Source organism: Furipterus horrens, unplaced genomic scaffold (assembly GCF_987537825.1).
Source record: "Furipterus horrens unplaced genomic scaffold, mFurHor1.1.pri manual_scaffold_21, whole genome shotgun sequence".
NCBI classification, from domain to species: domain Eukaryota; kingdom Metazoa; phylum Chordata; class Mammalia; order Chiroptera; family Furipteridae; genus Furipterus; species Furipterus horrens.
This window is the reverse complement of record NW_028327191.1, coordinates 970,525-994,051: the sequence shown is the minus strand read 5'-3', so window position 1 is coordinate 994,051 and position 23,527 is coordinate 970,525. Positions and strand designations below refer to the sequence as shown.

Here is a 23,527-nt window from a genome sequence, read left to right as displayed (position 1 = left end):
GCAATAAATATTTTAAAACTCAGGTCTAAAGAGAAAACAAAAACCCACAGAATAGATTATTTTTTCATGAAGATTCATTGGAACTATCTAGCAGCAGATGAAAGCTAAGCCTTGTAACATGACCCATCAATATACAACCTCAAAAATTCTTTCCCAACCCCTTATCCAAAAGGAACAGGAAAAGAACCAGTTATGACATGCACGGAGGAGAGGAAGGAGCATCACCCCCATCTCACAGATGAAGAGGCCGGGCCCAGAAAGGCCTGATTCCTTGCTCAATGTCCAAATCTAAATCCAGGGGTGATTCCAAAAGCCTGCCACACCACACTGCCCAGGCGAGCCCCAGGGCTCTTTCAGGACAGGCATCACAACTCGGCAGGCTACCTCTCTCCCTCCCTGTAAGGTGTGGTGGACGATATTTTAATTCTCAAAAGAGGATCAGAGGAGGGGATAGAGGTGTACCCGTGCGCTTGGCACACCTGGCCCATCAGTAGGTCTTGCCTCTCTCACCCAGGCCAGCACAAGTCTGTAGAGATGCAGACTCAGATCCCAGATCTGGGCCCCACCAGACAACCAAATCCTACATCCTAGAAATCAAATGATCTCGGGCATTTACACTGCAGAGCCCAACCTAACCCATCAGGACCACCTGGTGGTCCTCTTTGGTCCCCACCCTGCCCACTGTGAGCCGGCCTCATACTGAGCCTCTTCCACACAATCTATCGTTCAGTCCTGCCAAAAATCCCGCAAAGGGTTTTTGGCTTTTTAAAACTATTTTCATTATTATTTTTTGGGTGGCACATTAAAACACATGTATTTTTAAAAGGGTCTAATGTAACAATAAAGAAAATTGAAAACAGTCACTCTGATGATCCACACTTTAAACAGCTGGCGTCCAGAAAGAGTCCACCCACTGTTAATATAACGACACCGGTGCAGCCTGGCAGCTGAGGAGAGGGGGCTGGAATGCACACACGTGAACAATGACGGCCTCACTGTACTAGTCAGTGGGGGGGGCAGCAGACACCATTGAGTGAGCGCGTGTACTGTGTGGCGGTCACATTCAAAATGACTGAGCGAGCAGAGCAACAGATCTGCATCAGATTTTGCGTTAAGCTTGAACATTTCTCCGCAGAAACTATTCAATGATTCAGAAGCTTTTGGGGACGATGCCATGAGTGCAGCACAGATAAAAGTGCGGCACAGACGCTTCAAACGTGGCCAAGGATCTGTGGACAGTGATCCACGTCCTGGAAGGGCTGCCCCAAGCAGGACCCCTGAGGATGCTGAGCGTGGGCGGGCCGCCATCAGCAAAGATTGGCGTCTGACAGCGTGAGGACTAGGAGCTGATCTGGGGATTCCCAACACCACTGTGTCCGAGACTCTGACGCAGGGTCTTGGCATGAAACACATTGTGACAAAATTCATTCCACGGTGTTTGCTACCAGGGCGGAAGGAACGTTGTGCTGCAGTTGCTAATGACTTGATTCAAACCGCCACCAACGCCCCGGCTTTCCTCAGGAAGGTCATAAGCGGAAGGTCATACAGCTCGTACGATCTGGGAGCAAAGGCCCGGTCGTCCCAATGGAAGCCACCTGGTTCTCCACACTTGAAGAGAGTGTGGCAAAGTCACAGCAAGGTCAAGCCCATGTGAACTGTGGTTTCTGATGGGAAGGTGCTGTCTCTCACGGGTACGCTCGCCCCTCCAGGCCAGTGAGTAAGCAGCAGCCCCTCCACGTTCTTCGTCGGCTGAGAGATGCAACAGAACAAACAGGCCGCAGCTGTGGGCACCTGGTGACTGGCAGCTTCATCGTGACCACGCCCCACTCATGCATCACATGTTGGTGCAGAGGTTTTGGTGAAGCATCCAATCGCCCAGGTGACTCAGACCCCCTACAGCCCAGACTTGGTGCCCTGTGACTTCTGGCTCTTCCCAAAACTAGAATCACCTTTGAAAAGGAAGAGATTTCAGGCTGTCAGTGAGATTCAGGAAAATACAACGGGGCAGTTCATGGCAATTCCAACAAAGGATTTTGCAGCGTTTGGAACAGTGAAAGAGATGCTGGGAAAACTGTGAGGTCCCAAGGTGCTTGCTTTGAAGGAGACTGAGGGTCATTGTCCTGTGTACAATGTTCCTTGTATCTTTTTCAATAAATGCTTATTTTTCATATTGTGTGGCTGAATATTTTCTGGACAGACCTTGTATAACCTTTCAGACCTTTATCTGCAGCACAGACACTCATCTTCTTATAATGAGGCCGCCTTAAGTAGAACGTTTTTTCAGCCAACACTGTATTTTGGGCATTTTTTCACAAGAACATGTTATTTTCCTACAGGGCCACACCATAATTCATTCAGAGACAGGCGTGTCACTTCCATTTCACAGACGAGGAGATAAGCTCCAACAGGTTATGTAACTCGCTAAGGTCACACAGCTGGTAAGTTGACAGGCCCCGGGCTGGACCCAGGCCTGCCTGACTCTAAAGTCTGAGTTCCCATCTCAGACGCTCCTGTCCCACAATGCACTATTTTGCATGTTTCCATCAACTAGACTATGAACCCCTTGAAGATAGCAAATTATTGTGTCTTAAGTCTCCAGTGCCTAGCGCTGCTTTGGCACATTATAAAAGTTAACAATACCTGCTAAACGTCACCTTTTCTGTGCTACATTGATCGTCCCTACAATGGCATTCATGCTTTTCACGATGCAGACAGTGGGGGCACAAACGTATCTGCTGTAAGTCCAACAACCTGAACAGAACTGCCTCCCACTCTAAGCCTGGGCCACTTGGCTTCTCTCAGTCTCAGAATCCACGTGCAACTGAAACTCAGCCCACCTGCTTCTCGACGAGCTTCCCTAACAGAGAGCTTTGCGTGGAGGCCCTTCTATTCGGCTCTAACAAACATCACGAACAGTCAGCACGAGACCTGGCTGGGTAGCTCAGCTGACTGAAGCATCCATTGTCCTGATGCACCAAGGTTGCAGGTTCCAGCCCCAGTCAGGGCACATACAAGCATCAACCAATGATGCATCAATACGTGAAACAACAAATCAATGTTTATTTCTCTATCAAAAAAAAAAAACAACAGGATCTTAATTATCTGGCCCCTTCCTCACTCTGTAGTAATAGAGATGGCAAGTCATAGCTTTATGACAAACAAGGCTTCCACCACAAGAAACTGAAAATGTCAAAACAAAAGTATAAGGCAATCAAACACAGATCATGCGAAACACTGTCTGGGGCGGGGCCGGGGCCGGGTGTGAGGGCACTGAGGCCTTGCACACAGCCAACAAGACAGGTCCCATCCCCGCCCTCTCTGAACTGGGGCGGAGACCTGTGGTGGGAAACTGCCGCCCGGCCCCAGTGCCAGTGTCAGGAAAGGCTTCCTGAAGGAGATGGCGTGTCGGCTGGAGGAAGTGGGGACTGTGTCTGGAAGCCGGGGGCGGGCAGAGCAGGCCAGGCAGCTGCCAGTCATGACAGATGAAAACCCTGTGATTATATGCCCACCCCGCCAGGCACTGCTTTCTTCGGAGCCAAAACCTGACGTCTGAATATGCCTGCCCGGGACCTGCTAGGCCCCCAGCCCCGCCTGCCCCTGGACGGTGGTGGCCCTCCTCCTACACGTCTCCCACTGGATCAACAGTGGGCTTTTTAGTTTGGTTTTACTGCTGCTACTTTTCTACTCTATTTACTGGTAATATCAGAAGGTGAAAATCTCAAATAACCTGGTGTGTTAGAGTATACCAATGGGAAGAAGACTAGGTAGTCTCCCCAGACATAGTAAGACTGAGAAAACATTTCAGAGAGTCATTTAATTATAATAGCACTAGAATTAAATGTTGACAAAATCATTCTTTCAAATTTTTCCTAATTTTAATTACAATCCCAAACCCTTTAATTATTAATGACACCATATCCGTGGTTGTCAGGCAGCCTCGGTGCTGCAGCAAACAAGAAAATTAGTTACCCAGAGACATCAATAACAAAGTATCCTCACAAAATTACATTTTAACATCTTTTCTTCACCTGTGAAACCTCGTTCCATGCTTCTCTGAAATGCAGCAGTCGCCAAAGCAGGAATGTCTCTGAAATGTAGCACTGACACATTCTGGAAGAATAATGTGCGGGGGGGGGGGGGCGTAACGGCCCACATCCACGGCGCTGACTAGGTGCCAGGCAGGAGCTGCTGCGGGTTCCCTACAGTAGACGTGGCTCAGCGCGAGCCACACAGGGTCACTGAGGACATCAGTGTGGCTGGTTCCAGGTGAGTGTCACATGTGCAAAGTACACTCTGGAATTTGAAGGCCTTAGTATGAAAAAACGTTAAAGTAGCTCATTAATAATGTTTTCATATTATCTACATGTTGAAATAATATTTTGGATATAGTAAGTTAAATATATTTTTTAAATTAATTTCACCTTTTTTCCACTTTTTATGTGGCTTACATTACGTTTCTATTGGACAGAGCTCATCTAAAATGTACCCAGCCACTGCCTACATTACTGATATTATTTACTCTTTCTTGTGACTCATCCCCTCAAGGAACTTGACCCCCTTGCGTGTCATCTGTAATTGTGCTCTTTGGTGCCCAACCTCAGACCTCAGACGACAGCCTAGCTGGTGCTTAAAGCTGTGTCTTTCTATGGTTTCCAGCAGTCCGTCTGCCCACAACTGCACCCCTCCAGCAACCTCAGGGGCAGAGTCCAGAGAATTAAGAGTTCTGTAACATGTGAGAATCAAGGCTAAGTGAGGGCTAAAGAGGTTCTTCTACAAACTGGCATCAATGCCAGAGTCTCTGGTAACATTCTGACTGCTCAGGGACCCTTTGCTGCCTTGACTGTCCTAACAGATTCCTCTCATCCACTGCAGACACCTAGCATCAACCTGAACTTTGATCGGAGCACTTTGCAACTCCGCTTAAAATCTTTAAACAGTAGCTTCGCTATGAGAAGATGAAAAAGTTCTGGAGATGGATGGTGGTGATGACTGCTGAACAACGTGAATGTATTTAATGCTATAGAACTGCACATTTAAACACAGTTAAGGTCTGGCTGGTGTGGCTCAGTGAATTGAGTGCCGGCCTGAAAACCTATAGGCCACTGGTTCAATTCCCAGTCAGGGCACAGGCCTGGTTTGGGGGGTCAGGTCCCCAGTTGGGGGTGCGGGAGAGGCAACCACACATTGAAGTTTCTCTCCCTCTCTTCCTCCCTCCCTTCCCCTCTCTAAAAATAAATAAAATCTTAAAAAAAAAAAAAAACTTTAAAAAATGATACAGAATATTTCCATCACCATAAAAAACATTTCTTTAAAAAATAGTTAAAAATGGGCCCTGGCTGATGTTGCTCAGTAGATTGAGCACCGGCCTATGAACCAAAAGGTCACTGGTTCGATTCCCAGTCAGGACTGGGTGGCGGACCAGGTCCCAGTTGGCCGATACATGTTTTTCTTCACATATCAATGTATCTCTCCTTTTCTCCCTACCTTCCCTCTCTGTAAAATTATTTATATTTTGCCACAATTTTAAAAACAACCTTCGACAGTTTCATATCTTTCTCAGGACCCACTTCAAGCTCATGCCAGTCACACGTGGCCCTTGGGATGTGACCTCTACCCAGCGTCCTCGCCCTGCCCCCGCCCGCTTCACCTGCAGGCACCGTCCCTTAGCAATCAGATCATAGCGCCCTGCACATGCTGAGCCCTCCACCTAGAAGCCCTTCCCTACCACCCCCACGCCCCTCTCCTTCTCCTCCTGACCCCCAATGCCCCCTCCTCAGGAACAGTTTCCCTGGCATCCCAAGCAATTCCTATCCACCGTGCCCCCACTACACCTCGTCACTCTTGCAACCCTTATTTTTCAGAAGGGCATTTTTGTCCACGTGCTTTGCTCCCCACTGGGAGCTCAGTGGCGGCGGCAGCAACGGGGCCCAGCCCGCACACGCTGCCCTTCTGTGCTGCGCCCTGCACGCGGGTGGGGGCCGCTCAGTAAACAAGCCCTTACTGGATGCCTGCCATCCGCAGGCACTGTCCTAAGCACTGGGCACCCTGCCGTGCGAAAGGGAAACTAGGCCCTGTTTCCATGGCGCTTCCACCAGTAAGTGCCAGGTGAATGGAAGTGCTATCAAGAGAAAGAAAGCACAGGAAGGGGAGGGGCATTCTGCACAAGGTGGCCTGGAAGGGGTCCCTCAGGTAGGGACCAGAAAGGAGGGAGGGAGTCCTTCAGCGCACAGATACACAGCGAGTGATTCTGTAAGTGAAGACCACTTACTTATTCTGGTTCTGAGCTGTGGTCTGCATGACAGAAGGTACTAGAAACAGAAGGTGAACCTTAATTTCTAAGACAAGCAAACCATTCCCTTTCTGTCCTATCAACCTGACAGACGCGCAGTCACCAGCAGGCTCTCCCAGCAAGAAGCAGCGTGGGTGCGGTGCACACGTGACCTTCTCCACCCAAACCCTGTCTGCTGTGAAGCCTCTGATGGCTGCACAAAGCTCAAGAAGAGCCAGCAGTTCCTGAGGGCTCCCCTGTTCGCACCTCCAAAGAATGCTCTAAGCCAGCGGTTCTCAACCTGTGGGTCGCGACCCCTTTGGGGCTTGAACGACCCTTTCACAGGGTCGCCTAAGACCATCGGAAAACACATATATAATTACATATTGTTTTTGTGATTAATCCCTGTGCTTTAGTTATGGCTGGGGGTCACCACAACATGAGAAGCTGTATTAAAGGGTCGCGACATTAGGGAGGTTGAGAACCATTGATCTAAGCACTTGGCGATCCACACAACTTTAGAAATACACTGTTATTAAACTCATTTTAGAGAGGAAAATACGGCACAAAGAGGTTCAAGAATTTTTCCAAGGTCACAGAACTAGTAAGTGTTGCAAAGCTAGAATTTGAAAGCAGGCAGTTTTAGCTCCAGGGTCTGAGCTGATAACCACTATGTTATACCATTTCACATTTTTACTTCCTATCACAAAATACTCCTTGTTCCTATTGTAGGGTTTTTTTTTCCTGTTGATCCTGAAATTGTCAAATTATATTTAATCTTTCTTCACATTTTGACCAAATTTCACTTCTCATTTCTAGTTCTATCACAAAAACCTGTCTACCCTGTACTTCGGTCACCTGTGAGGTTAACTATTATTGATTGATATTACCTCCAAGACAGTCATTAGAAAAATATAAACATGCAATGGAGTAAGACGCAGAACACAAATTATCAACTCACAGACAGAGAGCACATGGCTATAGAAAGTGCGTGCAGGAGAGGGCAAAAGTAGGTTTACAATGGTGAGTGACACTCCTTTGAGTTAATAAAGCTATCATAATGATCATAGCCTGCATGTCTTTCTCCATATGACCAACTGTGAGCCAACTTTTGCCACCCCCCACCCCCGCAAATCTGTGCTGGCACTGGCAGCACAAGGCTGGGGGGGGCCTAGGGCAGGCACGGCCACAGAAGCTTGGCCGAGCAGGGGCTCAGGGTGGGCGTGACAGGCAAACTGACAAGTACCAAGGATGACGCGTGCCGTGTGCCACAGATGTCCAGGCAGCAATGTGAAATGCCAAAACACATCGAAGACCACTTAATGAACAGCAAATGATTTTTTTTCTCACAATATTTAAGTAAAGATTTAAAATTGAGATTTAAGAGTCGCCCGGGCTGGTGAGGCTCAGTGGGTTGAGCGCCGGCCTGAGGACTGAAAGGTCGCTGGTTCAGTTCCCGTCAGGGCACAGGCCTGGGCTGCGGGCCGAGAGGCCACCCGCCGCTCTTCCTCTCCCTCTCTCTTTCTCCCTTCCACTCTCTAAAAATAAATTTAAAAAATATTTTTAAAAAGGCTTAAGGTGTCTCTCTGGATCTAGCAGGCAGCTCAAGCTCAACAGCCTGAACAAAGCCGCCCTTCCCCACGGAGTCCTCTCACTCTTCCTTCTCAAGTGCTCTCTGGCTTAAAGGAAAAACAGGCCTGGCCGCTGAAGCAATAAACTTGCTTCCCCAACTCCAGCCACGGCATTCCCTTCCGCTCTCTCACGCTCACACGCACGCACACACGCAGCGGTCAAACTAACTGGCATGCACACTCACTCCTCACTCACACTCCCCGCATCGGGTCCATCCACCCCCTTCTGACTGGCTCCTTCTCTTCCCCTTTAGGTCAGCTGGTCTCCTACGGCTCCACCGTGTCCTTTCGGTGCCCTGACTCTGCAGTGTGCCCTCCCCGGGCCTGGATTCCCCAGTACGCAAACCTGGCCGTAGCCCGCTGTGCTTCAGTGTCTGCTGGTTTCTGATGGCCCACAGCACACACCCCCTTCACCACTGGCTCCATCCGTGCCACGTCTTCTTTGTACAACAAGTCATCACTGAGCACCAGCTACGCGCTGGTCCCTGGTGTAGGCACGGGCGGTAAGCAGCAACTAGAGAGACAGCTCTGGCCTCATAACACTTACAGACACGAACCTGACCCCACACAGACGTGCGGGGCTGCAACTACGCCAAGACTGCCAGGACTCACCAGGCAAGAGACTGCAATTAGACAGCAGTGGTGTGTACGACCTTGTAAGTACAGGAAAACTGCAGAATTATACACAGTAAAGGGTGCATTTTCCGCTCTGTGAATCATACATATTTTTAAGAAGACACACCAGGTTGAATCCCTCCGTCGGTGGGTTTGGCCAAGGGAGAGATCATGAAGGCCATCCAAAGGAAACACAACTTAGCCCACAGAGCTCAACACTCACTGGGCACCTATGACCAACAGGCCCCTCTCCCTGTAATGACCCACCTGACCAGCCTGCCACCCGGGAAGGTTGGCACTATTACCCTCAGCTCACAGACAAGGGACTGAGAGTGACGTCACTGGACCCATGCTCAGAGAGTCAACAAAAAGCGAGAACAGAACCCACACTTCAGCCAAGTGACTTTTACTTGCTACAGTGACGTCACCTAGGCATGCCTGCCACTTATTGTTACTTACAACACATTGAGTAAACAGCTGCATTTCATTTCTTCCAGTAAAAATGTCTCTCCGTGTCCTTTGTCTTCGCCGTAGCCTGTGTGTGTAAAGCCCTGCCAGAGCCTACACCATCCCCCCAACTTCCCCTTTCGGACAACACTCCTCCACGGTTCCCTCACGTCCTGTCTGCCCCAGCCACACAAGCCTCCTTGTGCTTCTCCTGGCTGCTGGGTATGCTCCTACCGCAGGGCCTTTGTGTTTGCTTGAGTTGGTTACAATCACAACATATGCTACAAATCAAAATTCTGCCCAAACTTCTCTAGGTACACTAACAATGCCACTAGCAAGATTGTGTACTGAAATGGATACTTCATTTATGAATGATAATCAAAACTACCTCACTTTACCATATTGTTCTGTATGATGTCACATGCAAAGATTTTCATTTTAAAAAATCCAGTAACAGCAGGTTTTGCTTACCAATAACTGAATAATACAAGTATTGAATAGTATGAACAACAGTCATCCAGCTATCTTTGCAGAGAAATATTGGGTTGGCCAGAAGGCCATATGGCTTTTTGGATAAAATAAAAGACACCTTTTTCATTTTCACCAATAACTTGATAGACTTGGATAAATTGAGTATGTCGGCTGTTTCCTGCGACTGGCTCCTGGTGGGGAGAGGCCGGGGGGGGGGGGGGGTGTGCTAAACACCTTCCAGTGTGTAAGAGCCCCACAGCAAAGAGTTATTTAGTCAAGATGTCAACAGTACCAAGTAACTTCGCAAACCACTTTTGACACGTTTGCTCAGTCACAGCACCTTCTCCAAACATGGCAAATCTTTTTTTTGCTTTTCAGTTGCGTTTTTACCTTTCTTGAAATAATAAAGCATAACACGCTGAAAATGTTGTGTATGTTCTTGCTTCTTAAATATTAAAATGGATGTAGAAAACTTCACCAATGTCAATAAGGTTTTTGTTTTTAAAAAGATTTTATTTATTTTTAGAAAGATGGGAAGGGAGGGAGAAAGAGAGGGAGAGAAACATCCACGTGTGGCCGCCTCCTGTGCTCCGCAACCCAGGTCTGTGCCCCAGTGGGGAATTGAACTGGCAGCCCCTTGGTTTGTAGGCCAGCGCTCAATCCACTGAGCCACACCAGCCACGGAGATAAGTTTTTGTTTTTTTTTAATGCAAGCTGATACAACACCTGTCACAATATAATCTAACAAAATTGTTTTGATTGAAGTTTAAGGCGACTAAGCACTACTAAAGCCATAGTACGATAAAAAACTATATGAACTTTTTGGCCAACACAATAAAACAAAGCAATTAAGCCAAGAAGGTGTTCTGATAGAGCTTGATCACACTTCCTCCTGTAACCACAGCTAGTGGGAGACCAGTGGCAACAGCACTTGAAGACGCCGATCCCACCAAACTCTCCTGAGAGAGTGCTGCCCATTTGTGCAAACACACACAAATGCATGCCGGCCCCCAGCTATATAACTTCACTACAATAACCTGGTGACATTTTTAGGTCCTATCCTGCTAAAAATCCTAAGTAACTCCAGCGCATATACACTGGCATGGACTTTCAAAGTAGGATGCTGAGGAAGGAAAGATATATTTAACACATTTACATTTAAAATAGTTTTCCCTCCAAATGGTGAAGACGATCTTTTTTTATGAAAATGATTCACCTTGGGATTCTTATGAGCTGAGCCTGAGGGGGAGAATTGAGCCAAACTCAACCTACTAGCACCTCTAGCAAAATGCTTGAGTGACCCGCAGAAAGGCCAGTGGGAAAGGTTTTTGAGACGGTTTTCAAACCCTGCTTCACCACTGACGGGCTGGGGGACCTCGGCCGGGTTTCCTCACCTCCTGAGCCTCAGTTCTGCATAAGCAGAGAGACCTCCCCCAGAGCCTAAGCCATGGTGCCCCGGCACATGAGGACAGACCCCACTCGCCAAGTGGTCACTATTACTAAACTGCACTGCAGGGAGTTAACGAGCCACCAGACTTTATGGCTGCACTTCAGGCTGCAGCGCTCAGGAGAGTTATCCACACAGACAAAATTTTAAGTTCAATAAAACTAATAGTAACAGCTTTTATATATGTATCTCTATATGTTCAAGGCTTTGCTTTTCCTTATGAACTTCTGGGCAGTCCAAAGGACAGAAACAGTTTTATTACCTTAAATGGTAATATTGCATTTGTCACTTTTGTTTTAAAACAATTAGACTTTTAAGAAAAACTTCTCCAGTCTTTGTGTTGTTTACCGAATTAGGGTATAAACGGAAGCTTCTCCAGGGACTTAATTATTAATTAACAATAATAGTGAACATCTCCTGAGCTCTTCCTATCTGCTCCATCACACAGACACTCAGCAGCAGACTACGTGGCTGCCAAGCCACAGCGTCTCAGGACGCCTCAGCCTCTGATGCAGCCGATGGGAGTACTGCTGGCCTTCATGACAGTCTCTGCTATACACCGAGTCCAGGAGCAGCCGTAACTGCTTGGTGATCACCTGGACCAACTCGTTCTGCAGATGGGAAACGGAGGCCCATGAGCATGAGAGCAAAGGTCACACAGGTATGCACAAGAGAGGACTAGAAGCGAAGGCTCCCTACTTCCAGCTCATTGTCTTATCAATTACATGACAGCTGATGGTTTAAAAAGACAAAGATCTATTCCAATACCTCCAAATGTTTCAACACAGTTGGGAAGACAGGGAACACATGAAATAACTGCAATTTTGTATAATGAGAGTTAAATATTGGGTTGGCCAAAAAGTGCCTAGCTGTTTTTAACTTCATTTGAAACAATTTTGTTAGATTGTGTTGTGAACTTATCAACACCAGTGAATTTTTCTGCAGACATTTTAATATTAAGATGGAAGAAAATACAAAACATTTTTGGCATATTATGCTTTATTACTTCAGGAAAGGTAAAAATGCAACTAAAAAGCAAAAAAATATTTGTGCCATGTATGGAGAAGGTGCTGTGACTGAACAAATGTGTCAAAAGTGGTTTGTGAAGTTTCTTGGTGCTGTTGACATTTTGGCCAAATAATTCTCTGCTGTGGGGCATCTTATGCATTGGAAGTTGTTTAGCAGCCCCCCTGGGCTCTACCCACCAGGAGCCAATAGCGGGAGAGAGCTGAGATACTCAAAATATCCAAATCAATGAAGTTATTGGTGAAAATGAAAAAGGTGTCCTTTATTTTATAGAAGAAACTACATGGACTTTTTGGCCCACCCAATACCAAGCGGAAAGTAATGTAACCCACGGCCTGCAGTACAAAGGCCGACAGGGCTCTTAGGACAGAAACAGGTGGGATCAGCTGGGCACACTGTGTGGCGTCCCGTGAAGGGAAGAAGTCCCACTGCTGACATTACCAGACGCCACCACCAGAGCCCTTCTTCAGGGCCATGCAACTGCCCTGACTCAAGGTAACGTTCCCTGGGAAGAGGAAAGGGCATCCTCAGCGACACTCCCCAGGTATATGTCGCCTGCGCACGGAAGGTTCTACCAGCTGCGGCCCCGCCGGCTAGCTCGGTGGGTTAGAGCACCGTCCAGTGCATCAGGGGGTGGGTCCCGGTCAGACCACCTACAAGGTCTCCAATTAACACAGTACCGAGATGAGGGAAACAACAAATCAATGTCTCTCTCTCTCCTTCCTCGTTCTCTCTAAAATTAATATATTAAAAATAAAAATAAAGTAGAGCCCATTTGTTTCATGAGAAATCATTTTAAAAATGTCATCCCCTGACAATCCTGGCTGGTGTGCTCAGCGGACTGGGCGCCGGCCTGCGAACCAAACTGTCGCAGGTTTGATTCCCGGTCCGGGCTGCGTGGGAGGCAACCGCAGGCTGATGTTTCTCTCCCTCTCTCTCCCCTCCCCTCGCTCTGAAAACGAATAGAAAGGGGAAAGGAGGGAGAGAGAGGGGGAGAGAAACATTCACGTGCAACCGGGGACCCGGCCCCCAGCCCAGGCCTGCGCCCTGCCCGGGAATCGAACCGGGGACGCTTTGGTTCGCAGCCCGGCGCCCAGTCCGCTGAGCCGCCCCGGCCGGGGCAGTAAAACCTGCTTCTGACGGCCCCGTTCGCGCGCAGTTGCCAGGAAACCGAAGGCGGCGTCTGTGCCGCTCTCACGCGTCCCTGTGGGGGGCGCCGCGCTGCAGAAGCGCCGCGAAGCGGGTCCAGCTTCGCTGGGACGACCCCTCCCGAGGACGGACCCCAGGGCTACGAGGAGGAAGAAGACCCCTCCGTCCGGGCCGCGGGCCTGACACAGCATCGCGTCAGGGGCCCCACGGTGCTCAAGGCTCCGTCACGCTCCCGCCCCGCACGGCGCCCCCCGAGGACGGGTCCGCGCGGCCGGCAGCGTCTCTCAGACGGAGCGGGAAAAGCGGACTCGGGCCGCACGGACGGAGAGACGGACACCTGTTCCGGGGAGGCCGGCGCGCCCCGGGGCGCGGACCTCGTGCCGCTCGGACGCCTGGGGCTGAGACCCGCCGCCGCCGCCGCGGGGAGCTCTCCGGGGGAACGCCGGGGACGAGGTCAGGGGTTTCGCGCGCCGGGAAAACCAGAAGCCGAGCGTGGGCGGCAGAGCCCTGGGAACCCCGCCCCGCCCGGCGCTCACAGCGGCGCGGGGACACCGACACCGCCGCGTCCGCCCCGCTCCCCGCGCGCCCGGCCCGGACGGGCTCAAGGTCACGCCGCTCACCGCCGCCCCCCGCCCCGCGACGGCGGCCGTCCCCCACCGGCCGCTCACACCCGGCCCGCGGCGCCCCGGACGCCGGCGCGAGGTCTGCGCGCCGGGCCGGCTCCCAGGGGAGGAAGGCGCCCCGGGGAAGGGACGGCGGGGCGCGCGGCAGCCTCAGCGTCCGGGGCGGCGCGCAGACACCGCACCCCGCGGCCCGGACAAAGGCGGCGCACCGCACGCCGGCAGGACTGCGGGGCTGCGGCGCCGGCGCGGGAGCGCCCCACGGGGCCCGCGCCGCCCGCGCCGGGAAGGCGAACCCAGCGAACTGCGGGCGCGGCCGCCGGCGCCGCCACCCCGGACCCGGCGAGCGCCACCCACGGCCTCGCGGACCCCGCCGCCCGGACGGACGGAAACGGACGGGCGCCCGTTCCGCCCCCGCCGCCCCTCTGGACAGGAAGGGCCGCGGCCCCGGGGCGCCCGCCCGCCCCGACCTCGGACCCCCGCCCCCCGCCCGATCCGCGCTGACAGCCCGGCGCGCCCCCACTGCCCGCCCGGGGGTCGCGGGGCCGGGCGTGCCCGCCGGGCCACTTCCTTCCCCGCCCGACCGCCCGCTGCCCGGCCTCGCACGGGGCCCGAGGCGGGGAGCGCGGGAGGAAGGGGGCTGGGCCGGCGGCCCGCCGAGGAAGCCTCGGCCGCCCGCACTCACCGGCATCATCGCGACGCGGGACCGCGACGCCCTCCGCCGCCTGACAGGACGCTCGGCGCCGCGCCTGCCGCTCCGGCTGCCCTCACAGGCCGCGCGCCGCCGCCGCGCTCTCGGGCCCTCAGCGGCGAGGCGGCGGCCGCGGCGGGCTGCCGAGCCTGGCCGGCCTGTGGGAGCCGCTGGCGCGCTGCGTGGCTGTCCCGGGACCCGCTGCCGCCGCCGCCGCCGCCGCAGCCGCCGCCTCCGCCCGACCGCCTCGCGCCGGCCGCCTGCCCCCGGGCTCTCCCCTCAGCCCGCGCGGGCCCCGCCCACAGCGCGTCGTCCCGCACGAGGCCATCCGCCCCCTCCGATTGGCCAGACGGGGCGGGGGCGGAGCCTCTAAGCCCCGCCCTCCCAACCTCGCTCTCGGCGGCCGCCAGGTGCGAGCGCGCCCGTGCGCGTTCCTGACCCCACCAAGGGGGGAGGGGCTGGCGCGGGGCCTGGGTCGCGCCTGGCGCGTAGGCCCGTGTGCTCGGGGCCGCGCGGGACCGAGAGCCCGGACTCCCCGAGCCCGTTGCATGGGAAAACGGAGGCCCAGAGAGGGAAGGCCCCGGCCAGGACCCCGCAGCGAGTCACACCGAGGCCAGGACTCGAACCGCGGGCTTCAGGAGGCTGGCGGGGGGACGCGGGGGGGCGGGGCGCTTCCGTGTCTGACCGCGGCCTGACCCCTGCTCCCCGCGCCCCGTGGGGCTGAAAGCGAGGGGCCTGGTCTGAGGGGCGGTGTGCGCCCCGAACCATCCACGTGACCCGGCGCCGCAGTGCTCAGGGTGAACCCACGGACGCGCCAGGCGCTCCGGCCCCTGGATGGCTAATCGGCACCCACCCCCACCCCCGCCGCTTCTGCGGCTCCGGGTGCCCTGCTCCCTAGGCCCGCGGGCCTTCCGGGACACGGCTCCCAGCCTTGGCTCCTCGCACAGGCGGAACGCCCGGCCCGGAACGCCTGTGCCCACGCGTGCCAGCCGCTCCGTGGTCCCACGCGCCCGGCAGGGCGCAGCCCTCCCCTCTAGGCTCCGGGCACCCCTTACGGCCTGGTCTGCCGGGACGCCCTGCCCTCTGGCTGAGTGCTGGGTGGCAGAGCCCTGGGCAGGGGCGCCCCTGTGGCGCGCGGAGCGGGAGACGCTGTGCCTCGCACTGGAGCCCTGACAGGAGCCTGTGCCCGATGGACTGCACAGCGCCCCAGAAACGTCCCCAGCGCCCAGGACGACAAGGTCTGTTTATGGCCCCCAAGCCAAAGGCCATGAACCGCCTTGGGAAGGGCCGCGCTCTTGGAGAAGGCACAGGTGGGGCCAGGGCCGCCTGTCACCTGTCTGCTGCTCGGAGGCTCCCGCTGCTGGGGGGGCGGGGCGCCGAGAGGGAGGAGGCCCGGCAGGAACCACTGTCCTCTCCTGGGGGGGGGGGGTGCGTGTGTGCGTGCGTGTGTGTGTGTGTGTGTGTGTGTGTGGCGGCTGAGAGTGTGGACGTGTGTGTGTGTGTAGCGGCTGAGAGTGTGGACGTGTGTGTGTGTGTGTGGCGGCTGAGAGTGTGGACGTGTGTGTGTGGCGGCTGAGAGTGTGGACGTGTGTGTGTGTGTGGCGGCTGAGAGTGTGGACATGTGTGTGTGTGTGTGTGTAGCGGCTGAGAGTGTGGACGTGTGTGTGTGTGGCGGCTGAGAGTGTGGACGTGTGTGTGTGTGTGTGTGTGTGTGTAGCGGCTGAGAGTGTGGACGTGTGTGTGTGTAGCGGCTGAGAGTGTGGACGTGTGTGTGTGGCGGCTGAGAGTGTGGACGTGTGTGTGTGTGTGTGGCGGCTGAGAGTGTGGACGTGTGTGTGTGTGTGTGTGGCGGCTGAGAGTGTGGACATGTGTGTGTGTGTGGCGGCTGAGAGTGTGGATGTGTGTGTGTGTGTGGCGGCTGAGAGTGTGGACATGTGTGTGTGTGTGTGTGTGGCGGCTGAGAGTGTGGACGTGTGTGTGTGTGTGTGGCGGCTGAGAGTGTGGACGTGTGTGTGTGTGTGTGTGGCGGCTGAGAGTGTGGACATGTGTGTGTGTGTGTAGCGGCTGAGAGTGTGGACGTGTGTGTGTGTGTGGCGGCTGAGAGTGTGGACATGTGTGTGTGTGTGTGTGTGTGGCAGCTGAGAGTGTGGACGTGTGTGTGTGTGTGTGTGTGGCGGCTGAGAGTGTGGACGTGTGTGTGTGTGTGGCGGCTGAGAGTGGACGTGTGTGTATGTGTGTGTAGCAGCTGAGAGTGTGGATGTGTGTGTGTGTGTGTGTGGCGGCTGAGAGTGTGGACATGTGTGTGTGTGTGTGTAGCGGCTGAGTGTGGACGTGTGTGTGTGTGTGGTGGCTGAGTGTGGACGTTGTGTGTGTGTGTAGCGGCTGAGTGTGGACGTGTGTGTGTGTGTAGCAGCTGAGAGTGGACATGTGTGTGTGTGTGGTGGCTGAGTGTGGACGTGTGTGTGTGTGGCGGCTGAGAGTGTGGACGTGTGTGTGTGTGTGGCGGCTGAGAGTGGACATGTGTGTGTGTGTGTGTGGCGGCTGAGAGTGGACATGTGTGTGTGTGTGTGTGGCAGCTGAGAGTGTGGACGTGTGTGTGTGTGTGTGTGGCAGCTGAGAGTGTGGACGTGTGTGTGTGTGTTGCGGCTGAGAGTGTGGACTTCTCAGTTACACACTGCTGCTGCCATGCCCCCTCCGTGTGACCGTCTGTAATGGGAGGTTACAGTAATAACAGTGCCTGCCTCTCAGGGTTTGGGGAGTTCAGATGTATGCAAAGCTCCTCACACAGCTTGTGGGACATGGCAGCTGTTCCATAAACAGTTTTCTGTAGTTCTGTTGTCAGGGGCAAGCAGGCTAGGTGTGCGGATGTGCCTGGGAGAAGGATCATCCAGGGATTCTTAAATTTATAAATGCACACACTGGGCCTCAACGGCTAATGTCATCTCTTCTGGATACAGGTTTGGACGGAAGAGGGACGAAGCTCCAGGTGATGGGAGACCCTAGGCAGGAACGCAGAGACCCAGGCTCTCATTCCAGCTCTGCTTCTGACTTCCCGTGTGACCTTAGGGAGTCGCACCCCTTCTCTGGGTCTCAGTTTCCCACTTCGTAACCAGACAAGGGTTGGGTTCCAGGACCCCATGAGGGCTTTCAAGCTCTGAAATGTTAATGTTTGTGAGTCGTGAAGGGGCCCACTAAGTTGTGAAGGGCTCCTGTCCCTTGCTGGCCCACTAAGCCAGGCAAGGGACAGGCTTTGCCAGGGATCTGCAGAGAAGTGCCATCTGGGGTGAGGTGATCAAAATGAGCCCACTCTCCTGAGAAGGGGAGCCTTAGCCATTGGGGTCCCACCCTTGCCTGCAGGATCTGTGCACACAGACAGTGGCAGCTGCCCCAGCCCCACATCAGGGTCCCCTCTGCCCACAGAGGCCCTCCCGCTGGTCCTCTTCCTCCCTGTCATCCTGCTGCAAACACCTGGCATCAGGCCCTATCGACTGGCATCTAGACCAAGGGGCGTTCATGAATGCCTTGCCTGCTCCACCCTCCTCCCGCCCAAGCCATCCCACACACAGACATAATGAGGTCACTCGTACACACGCCTGCCCTTCAAAGCTTTTCTGCCTCTCCCTGCTACCCAGACTACAGTTCGCAAGGAGCCCTTCAGGAGCCACCGTCGAGGGTGGGATATGAACTCAGGGTGATGGAAGATGTCCAGATTGTTCAGAGACGCACACTTGCATATGTAAGGGGTCTGGAATTTACTTTAGGCAGCTCAGCAAAAGGGAGAGGGTGCGCGGCAGGGAGAGCCAGCTGAAACCTACGTGGCAAGTTCTTGATAATCATCAAATATGGGTGATGGGTACGAGGTGCGTCGTATTCTTCTCTCTACTTTGTATGCTTGAACTACTTCATATTAAAATAATTAAATGCTTTGTAAAGGAGATGAAAAGGCCATTCGGGGAGAGAAATCAGTAGATTCCTGTTTGCAGAAAGGTTTCCTTAAAGGACGCACAGATGACTAAGACAAGGTGAGGATGAGAACTAGGGAGATAACAGACAGAATCCAGGGTGCTGTTACCTTTTAAAAGTAAACTTTATTTTTAGAACCTTTTTTAGATTGATAGGAAAATTGCAAAGATGTTATGGAATTCCAATATTACCTCCCTGCCCTGTTCCCTATTATTAACATCTTACATTAATATGGTACTTTCATTACAACTGATAAACCAATATTGAATCATTGTTATTGGGTTGGCCAAAAGGTATGATACATTTTTTCCATAAAAGACACATTTTTCATTTTCACCAAGGACTTTATTGATCTGGATAGTTTGAGTATGCCAGCCCTCTCCCGCTATCGGCTTCTAGTGGGGAGAGGCCAGGGGGGCTGCTAAACACCTTCTAATGCATAAGACGCCCCACAGCAAAGAACTGTTTCGCCAAGATATCAATAGTACCAAGAAACTTCACAAACTATAATACTTTTGACACATTCAATCAGTCACAGCACCTTCTCCATACATGGCACCAATCTTTTTTTGCCTTTCAGGTGCGTTTTTACCTTTCTTGAAATAATAAAGCATAATATGCCAGAAGTGTTGTGTATTTTCTTCCATCTTAAATATTAAAATGGCTGCACAAAAATTCACCAATGCTGGTAAGTTTTTTTTTAATGCACGCTGGTATGACAGCTGTCACAATACAATCTAACAAAACTGTTTTGAATGAAGTTAAAGTCAACTAAGCGCTACCAGACGCACCGTATGGAAAGAAATGTAACAGACTTTTCGGCCAGCCCAATACAAACTGAAGTCCATAGTTTACTCAGATTTCCATACTTGTACCCAATGCCCTTTGCTCCAGAGTTCCATTTAGGACATTGTGTTACACTTAGTGGCGTGTTTCCCACACTCTGATTTTTCTGACCTTGACAATTGTGAGGACTAATTAGGTGCTTTGTACAATGTTCCTCACGGGAGATTTACCTGATGTTCTTCTCATGATGAGACTGAGGTGACAGGGTTTGTTTTGTTTTGTTTCGTTTTGTTTTCAGGATGCAAGAGGGGACGATGCTATTTCATCACAGCGTGTGAAAGGCGCACACCAGCAGCTCGATGTATCTCTGCTGATGCTGACCTTGATCATTCTCTGGTCATTCTCACCTCCTCTGTTTGATTTTGAACCAGGTGAATAAGTTACTAATTAAAATAAAAAATAAAAAAGCTTAAGACCTATAGTAGCTTTCCAGGGCTGCCGTAACACAGCCGTCGTTCAGAGCCTGGGCAGCTGGGACGACAGCTCACCTCCTCAGAGCTCTGGAGGCTGGGAGTCCCACGTCAAGGGGCAGGCCGTGCTGGGCCTTTCTGAGGCCTCCCGCCCGGGCTTGCAGATGGCCACCCTTGGCTGGCTCTTCAGGCCATCTTTTCTCCCTGGGCACACGCCCCTGTGTCTCTCTCTTTTCCTAAGAACACCCATCACATTGGATTAAGGCAAACCCACATGACCTCTGTCTGACCTTAGTTACGTCTTTAGAGGCCCTCTTTCCAAATACAGTCCCTTTCAGAAGAACAGTATGGTCTTGGGGGGACACAACTCAGTCCATAACAAGACCCTTCAGCATATGGCCCCAGCCCACCTTTTCAAGTGCCCCTCCCATGCCCCCCACACCCAACACCTGGATCGTACACGCCAGCCAGCCAGCACCCTGGCCATGCCCTTGTCCTTGTCATCCGCCTCCCTAGGCTGAGAGGGCAGTGTCTGCTTCTGCAAGAAGTGCTATCCTGCTCCTGTCAGAACTCGAATCCTCCTTCTTCTTCAAGGACTTCCCAGATCTCCAGTCCCCCACCCCCACCCCCGAACTCACCTCTCCTGCCTTCTTTCCAGACTGCTGAGTCCTGGGGCACGCGTCACAACCTGCCACCTCAGACCTGGCAGCACACCTGTCTGCCCTGGGGCCAGCAAGCCTGCTCAGTTAACAAGAGTTGACTGGGTTTCTCCTGCGTCCCTGGCACTGGCCCAGGCCCAGCCACACGAGCTCAAACCACACAAGCAAGGTCCCTGTCCTCATGGAGCTTGTATTCTAGTCAGGAGGAAAGTCGATAAACAAAACACAAAGAAAATAACGTCAAACAGTGGGAAGTGTATTAAAAAGATAAAGCCATGTAATATGACAGCTGCTTTTGCCAACGGGTAACACTTGAGTTGGGACATGCCTACCCAGCAGGTCTGTGTGTGTGTGTGTGTGTGTGTGTCGGGGGCGGGGGGCAGCCATGATGGGCTCACAAGCAGAGCAGGGAGACCATGGAGGGGAGTGAGGTCTGGGCTGGGTGTGTGGGTCATGCTGAGTCTGGATGTTACACTGATGATTTTCCAGGGGAGTAGAGAGAGCTGATTTATACTTTCCAAGGCCCAGTGGGCACCATGGGAGGCTGGCTGGCATATGGCCAGGAAGGAGAAGGGAGGCCCTTTAGGAATGAAGGCGGTGAATGTGGGGAATGGATCCCATTTAGGATGTGCTTTGAAGGGTGAGGATTGGGGAGATGAGGAAGGAAAAACCGGGAATGGCCCCCAGGCTTCTGCCCAGTGCTGGGGGACTGGAGTGCAGCCCAGGCTACCTGCTGCTCACAGAGCCCCCTGCATGCCTAGTGAGCGGGGGATGGTAGGTCCAGTGCGGATGTCCTGCTTCACCAGCCTGCCTGGGGACAGCCACTGTTCAGGAGCCCCCTTCCCTGTCCAGTCTGGGTCCGCCCCCCATCCTGCTATCACCCCGTACCCTGGCCAGATGCTGGGCGCACTCAGGACCTCTGCCCACCACACCCAACTGCTTTTTCTCCTGCTCCTCCCAGCAAGGGGTGCCCTGCCTGGTCAATTTAGTCTCACTATAGACTGCAGGATGTTTCTAAAGCGCAAATCAGACCTGGCCACAGCCCCAGCGAGACCCTTCAGCGGCTCCTCACAGCTCTCACGGACAGGGGGGTTGTAGTTAGATCCCCGGGGCTTGGGCCTCCAGCTCCCCAGCCTCAGGCCTCCCATCCCTGCTAGTCAGTCCCCAAACCTCCACCGGCCCCAGGCCACAGTCCAACCCACAATCCCGAAGCTCCCACTTCCCCCCAGTGTGGGGGTGGGGACAGTGGGGACGGAGGCTCATATTCTGCCCCCGAAGTTCCCGGGAAACCTGTTTTCACAAGCATTGGCTGCAAAACAGTTGCACTTCCGTTAGCTCCTCCGTAGGCATTAAGTAATAATTTTGTCGTTAAGGTTAGAGAAGAACTTGGTGCGAATGAACACGGCCAGCGACCTGTCTGCTTTTCGTGTTCTGTCTGGTTGGCTGTGCGGCCATGGGTCCCCCTTGCCCCACATGCAGCGGGAGCATAATGATGCTCTCGGGGCGCTTACTCCACGCCACCTCCGCAGGAAATGCAGTTGAAAACTGAGAGGCCACCACCCCGGGCCCGGAACAGCCGTTCCTGTCCGCTGTCACACGCCAGCAGTGGGGACCTCCGGGCGGGTCCTGAGAGCTGACCCACACCGGGTCGCAGCCCTGGGGGTGCGCACGGCCTGTGGGGGAGGTTCGGTGTGGACAGGACGCAGCAAGTGCTCAGCTCATCTTGGCGGGGACGCCCAGAGAGGTCTCGCCACTTGCCCAGGACTTCGCTACGTGGGCAGGACTCGAACCCAGGCCGAGCAAGTGCGGGCGCAGCGGCGGTGCCAGGCGCGCTCCTCCCTGGCGCGCGTGGTAAAGGCGGCACACGGCGCCGCAGGCTCCTCCCCTTTGGGTGGGGCGTCGAGTGTGGGGGCGGGGCGGGGCGGGGCTTCCCAGCCCTGGGAGAGTCTGCGGGGCACACGGACCTGGTTCTGGTCTGAGGCCTGAAACCGCATTCTCGCCGCCTCCTAAGATCTGCCTGGGGGTCTGGGGGGAGACCAGCCTGTGCTGGGTCACGACGCTCACTGATTCATTCGTTTCTGACCTTCACTGTGACCTCTGGGCCAGACCTGGAGGTCGCAGTCCCTGCCTGCAGGGAGCCTTTGGGTTGTACCATCATGCGACTTAACCTCGGGTCTTTTGTTCTTCCCACGCATCCTACGCCAGGCATCCCCTTCCCGCGCTCCGCTGTAGGGGGTTTTCCCTGAACATCCCGTCCACTGGCTGCGCCGCCTCCCGCCAAGCCGCTGTGCAGGGTCCCTAACCGGCGGCCCTCCCTCAGCCCTCGGACACTTCAGGTGCTTCCAGTTTGCGCCATTATTCATGCTGCTGTCACATCATTCAGGGTCCCGTGGGAAAGCAGATGGCTTCCGCAAATTAGGGAAATTCCAGGAGGGTTATTTTCAAAGCAGGACTGCTTACAGAAGGGGGAGGGGCTGGATAGGGGATCCACAGAGAGAACGCAGGACGCCAGGACCAGCACAGGTGAGACAGTTTCCACCCCCAAGGCTAGAGGCAGGTGAGAGAGGAGGTCACCTGCAAATGATGGAAGAGTCACCAAGAGGTGGCCGGGCCCTGAGAGCAATAACTTGGTCATGTCACCCAGCCTGTCCAAGGCCACCCCACAGGGAGAAGCCAGATCTGCTTTCTGACCTCCTACAGGGCACTGCTCTGTGCAAACCACCCTGGGTCTGGAGGACTGGGAACGTGTGGCTGCAGTCCACAGGGAGGGGCCTGCCCAGGCCAGAGCCGAGATTCCAACCCAGTTCCTCTGACTTTAAACCCTGCTCTCTGGGCACACCTTGCTTCTTTTATGAGTTTAGCATCCATTTTGAAATAACTAATCGGATATTTTGTCACAAGAAGTTAACAAAATGTGCTTTCAGCCCTGGCTAGTGTGGCTCAGTGGATTGAGCACCAGCCTGCAAACGGAAAGATCAGGGCACAGGCCTGGGCTGCGGGCCTGGTCCCCAGTTGAGGGCACGCAAGAGGCAACCACACATCGATGTTTCTCTCCCTCTCTTTCTCCCTCCCTTCCCCTCCCTCTGCAAGGAAATAAATAAAATCTTTTTTTAAAAAGTGCTTTCACACAGTATTGGACCTAGGACCTTGGGCTGTGGAGCTAGACCACCTGCTACTTAGCTCTGCCTGGGTCATTTTGGGCAAGTTATGCAACTTTTCTGTGTAATGGGGATATTTACAGCGCCTACCTCAAGGATTTCCTTCTGGACTGTGTGAAATGATGA

At 53.6% G+C, this 23,527-nt stretch overlaps 1 protein-coding gene and 1 long non-coding RNA gene across 4 annotated transcripts in view; one reads left to right on the top strand and one right to left on the bottom strand.

The window, feature by feature from the left end:
• Positions 1 to 14,543, bottom strand: part of PPP1R13B (protein phosphatase 1 regulatory subunit 13B) — a 66,181-nt gene extending 51,638 nt beyond the window's left edge. The window contains exon 1 of the mRNA XM_090265540.1: positions 14,360 to 14,543. Coding sequence (XP_090121666.1) covers positions 14,360 to 14,368 — 9 coding nt within the window. The 5' untranslated portion in view covers positions 14,369 to 14,543. The remainder of the gene's footprint in view (positions 1 to 14,359) is intronic.
• A 975-nt stretch (positions 14,544 to 15,518) lies between these two features.
• LOC149990192 (uncharacterized) lies at positions 15,519 to 20,435 on the top strand. Of its 3 annotated transcripts, XR_016508881.1 has the most exons (5): positions 15,519 to 15,603; positions 17,323 to 18,225; positions 18,299 to 18,387; positions 19,413 to 19,545; positions 20,243 to 20,435. It is a non-coding gene; the product is annotated as an uncharacterized LOC149990192 (long non-coding RNA). The 3 variants fall into 3 exon arrangements; XR_016508882.1 differs by lacking the exon at positions 15,519 to 15,603 and having other exon boundaries at positions 16,929 to 17,452; positions 20,243 to 20,434; XR_016508880.1 differs by lacking the exon at positions 15,519 to 15,603 and having other exon boundaries at positions 16,929 to 18,225; positions 20,243 to 20,434.
• The last annotated feature ends 3,092 nt before the right edge of the window (positions 20,436 to 23,527 follow it).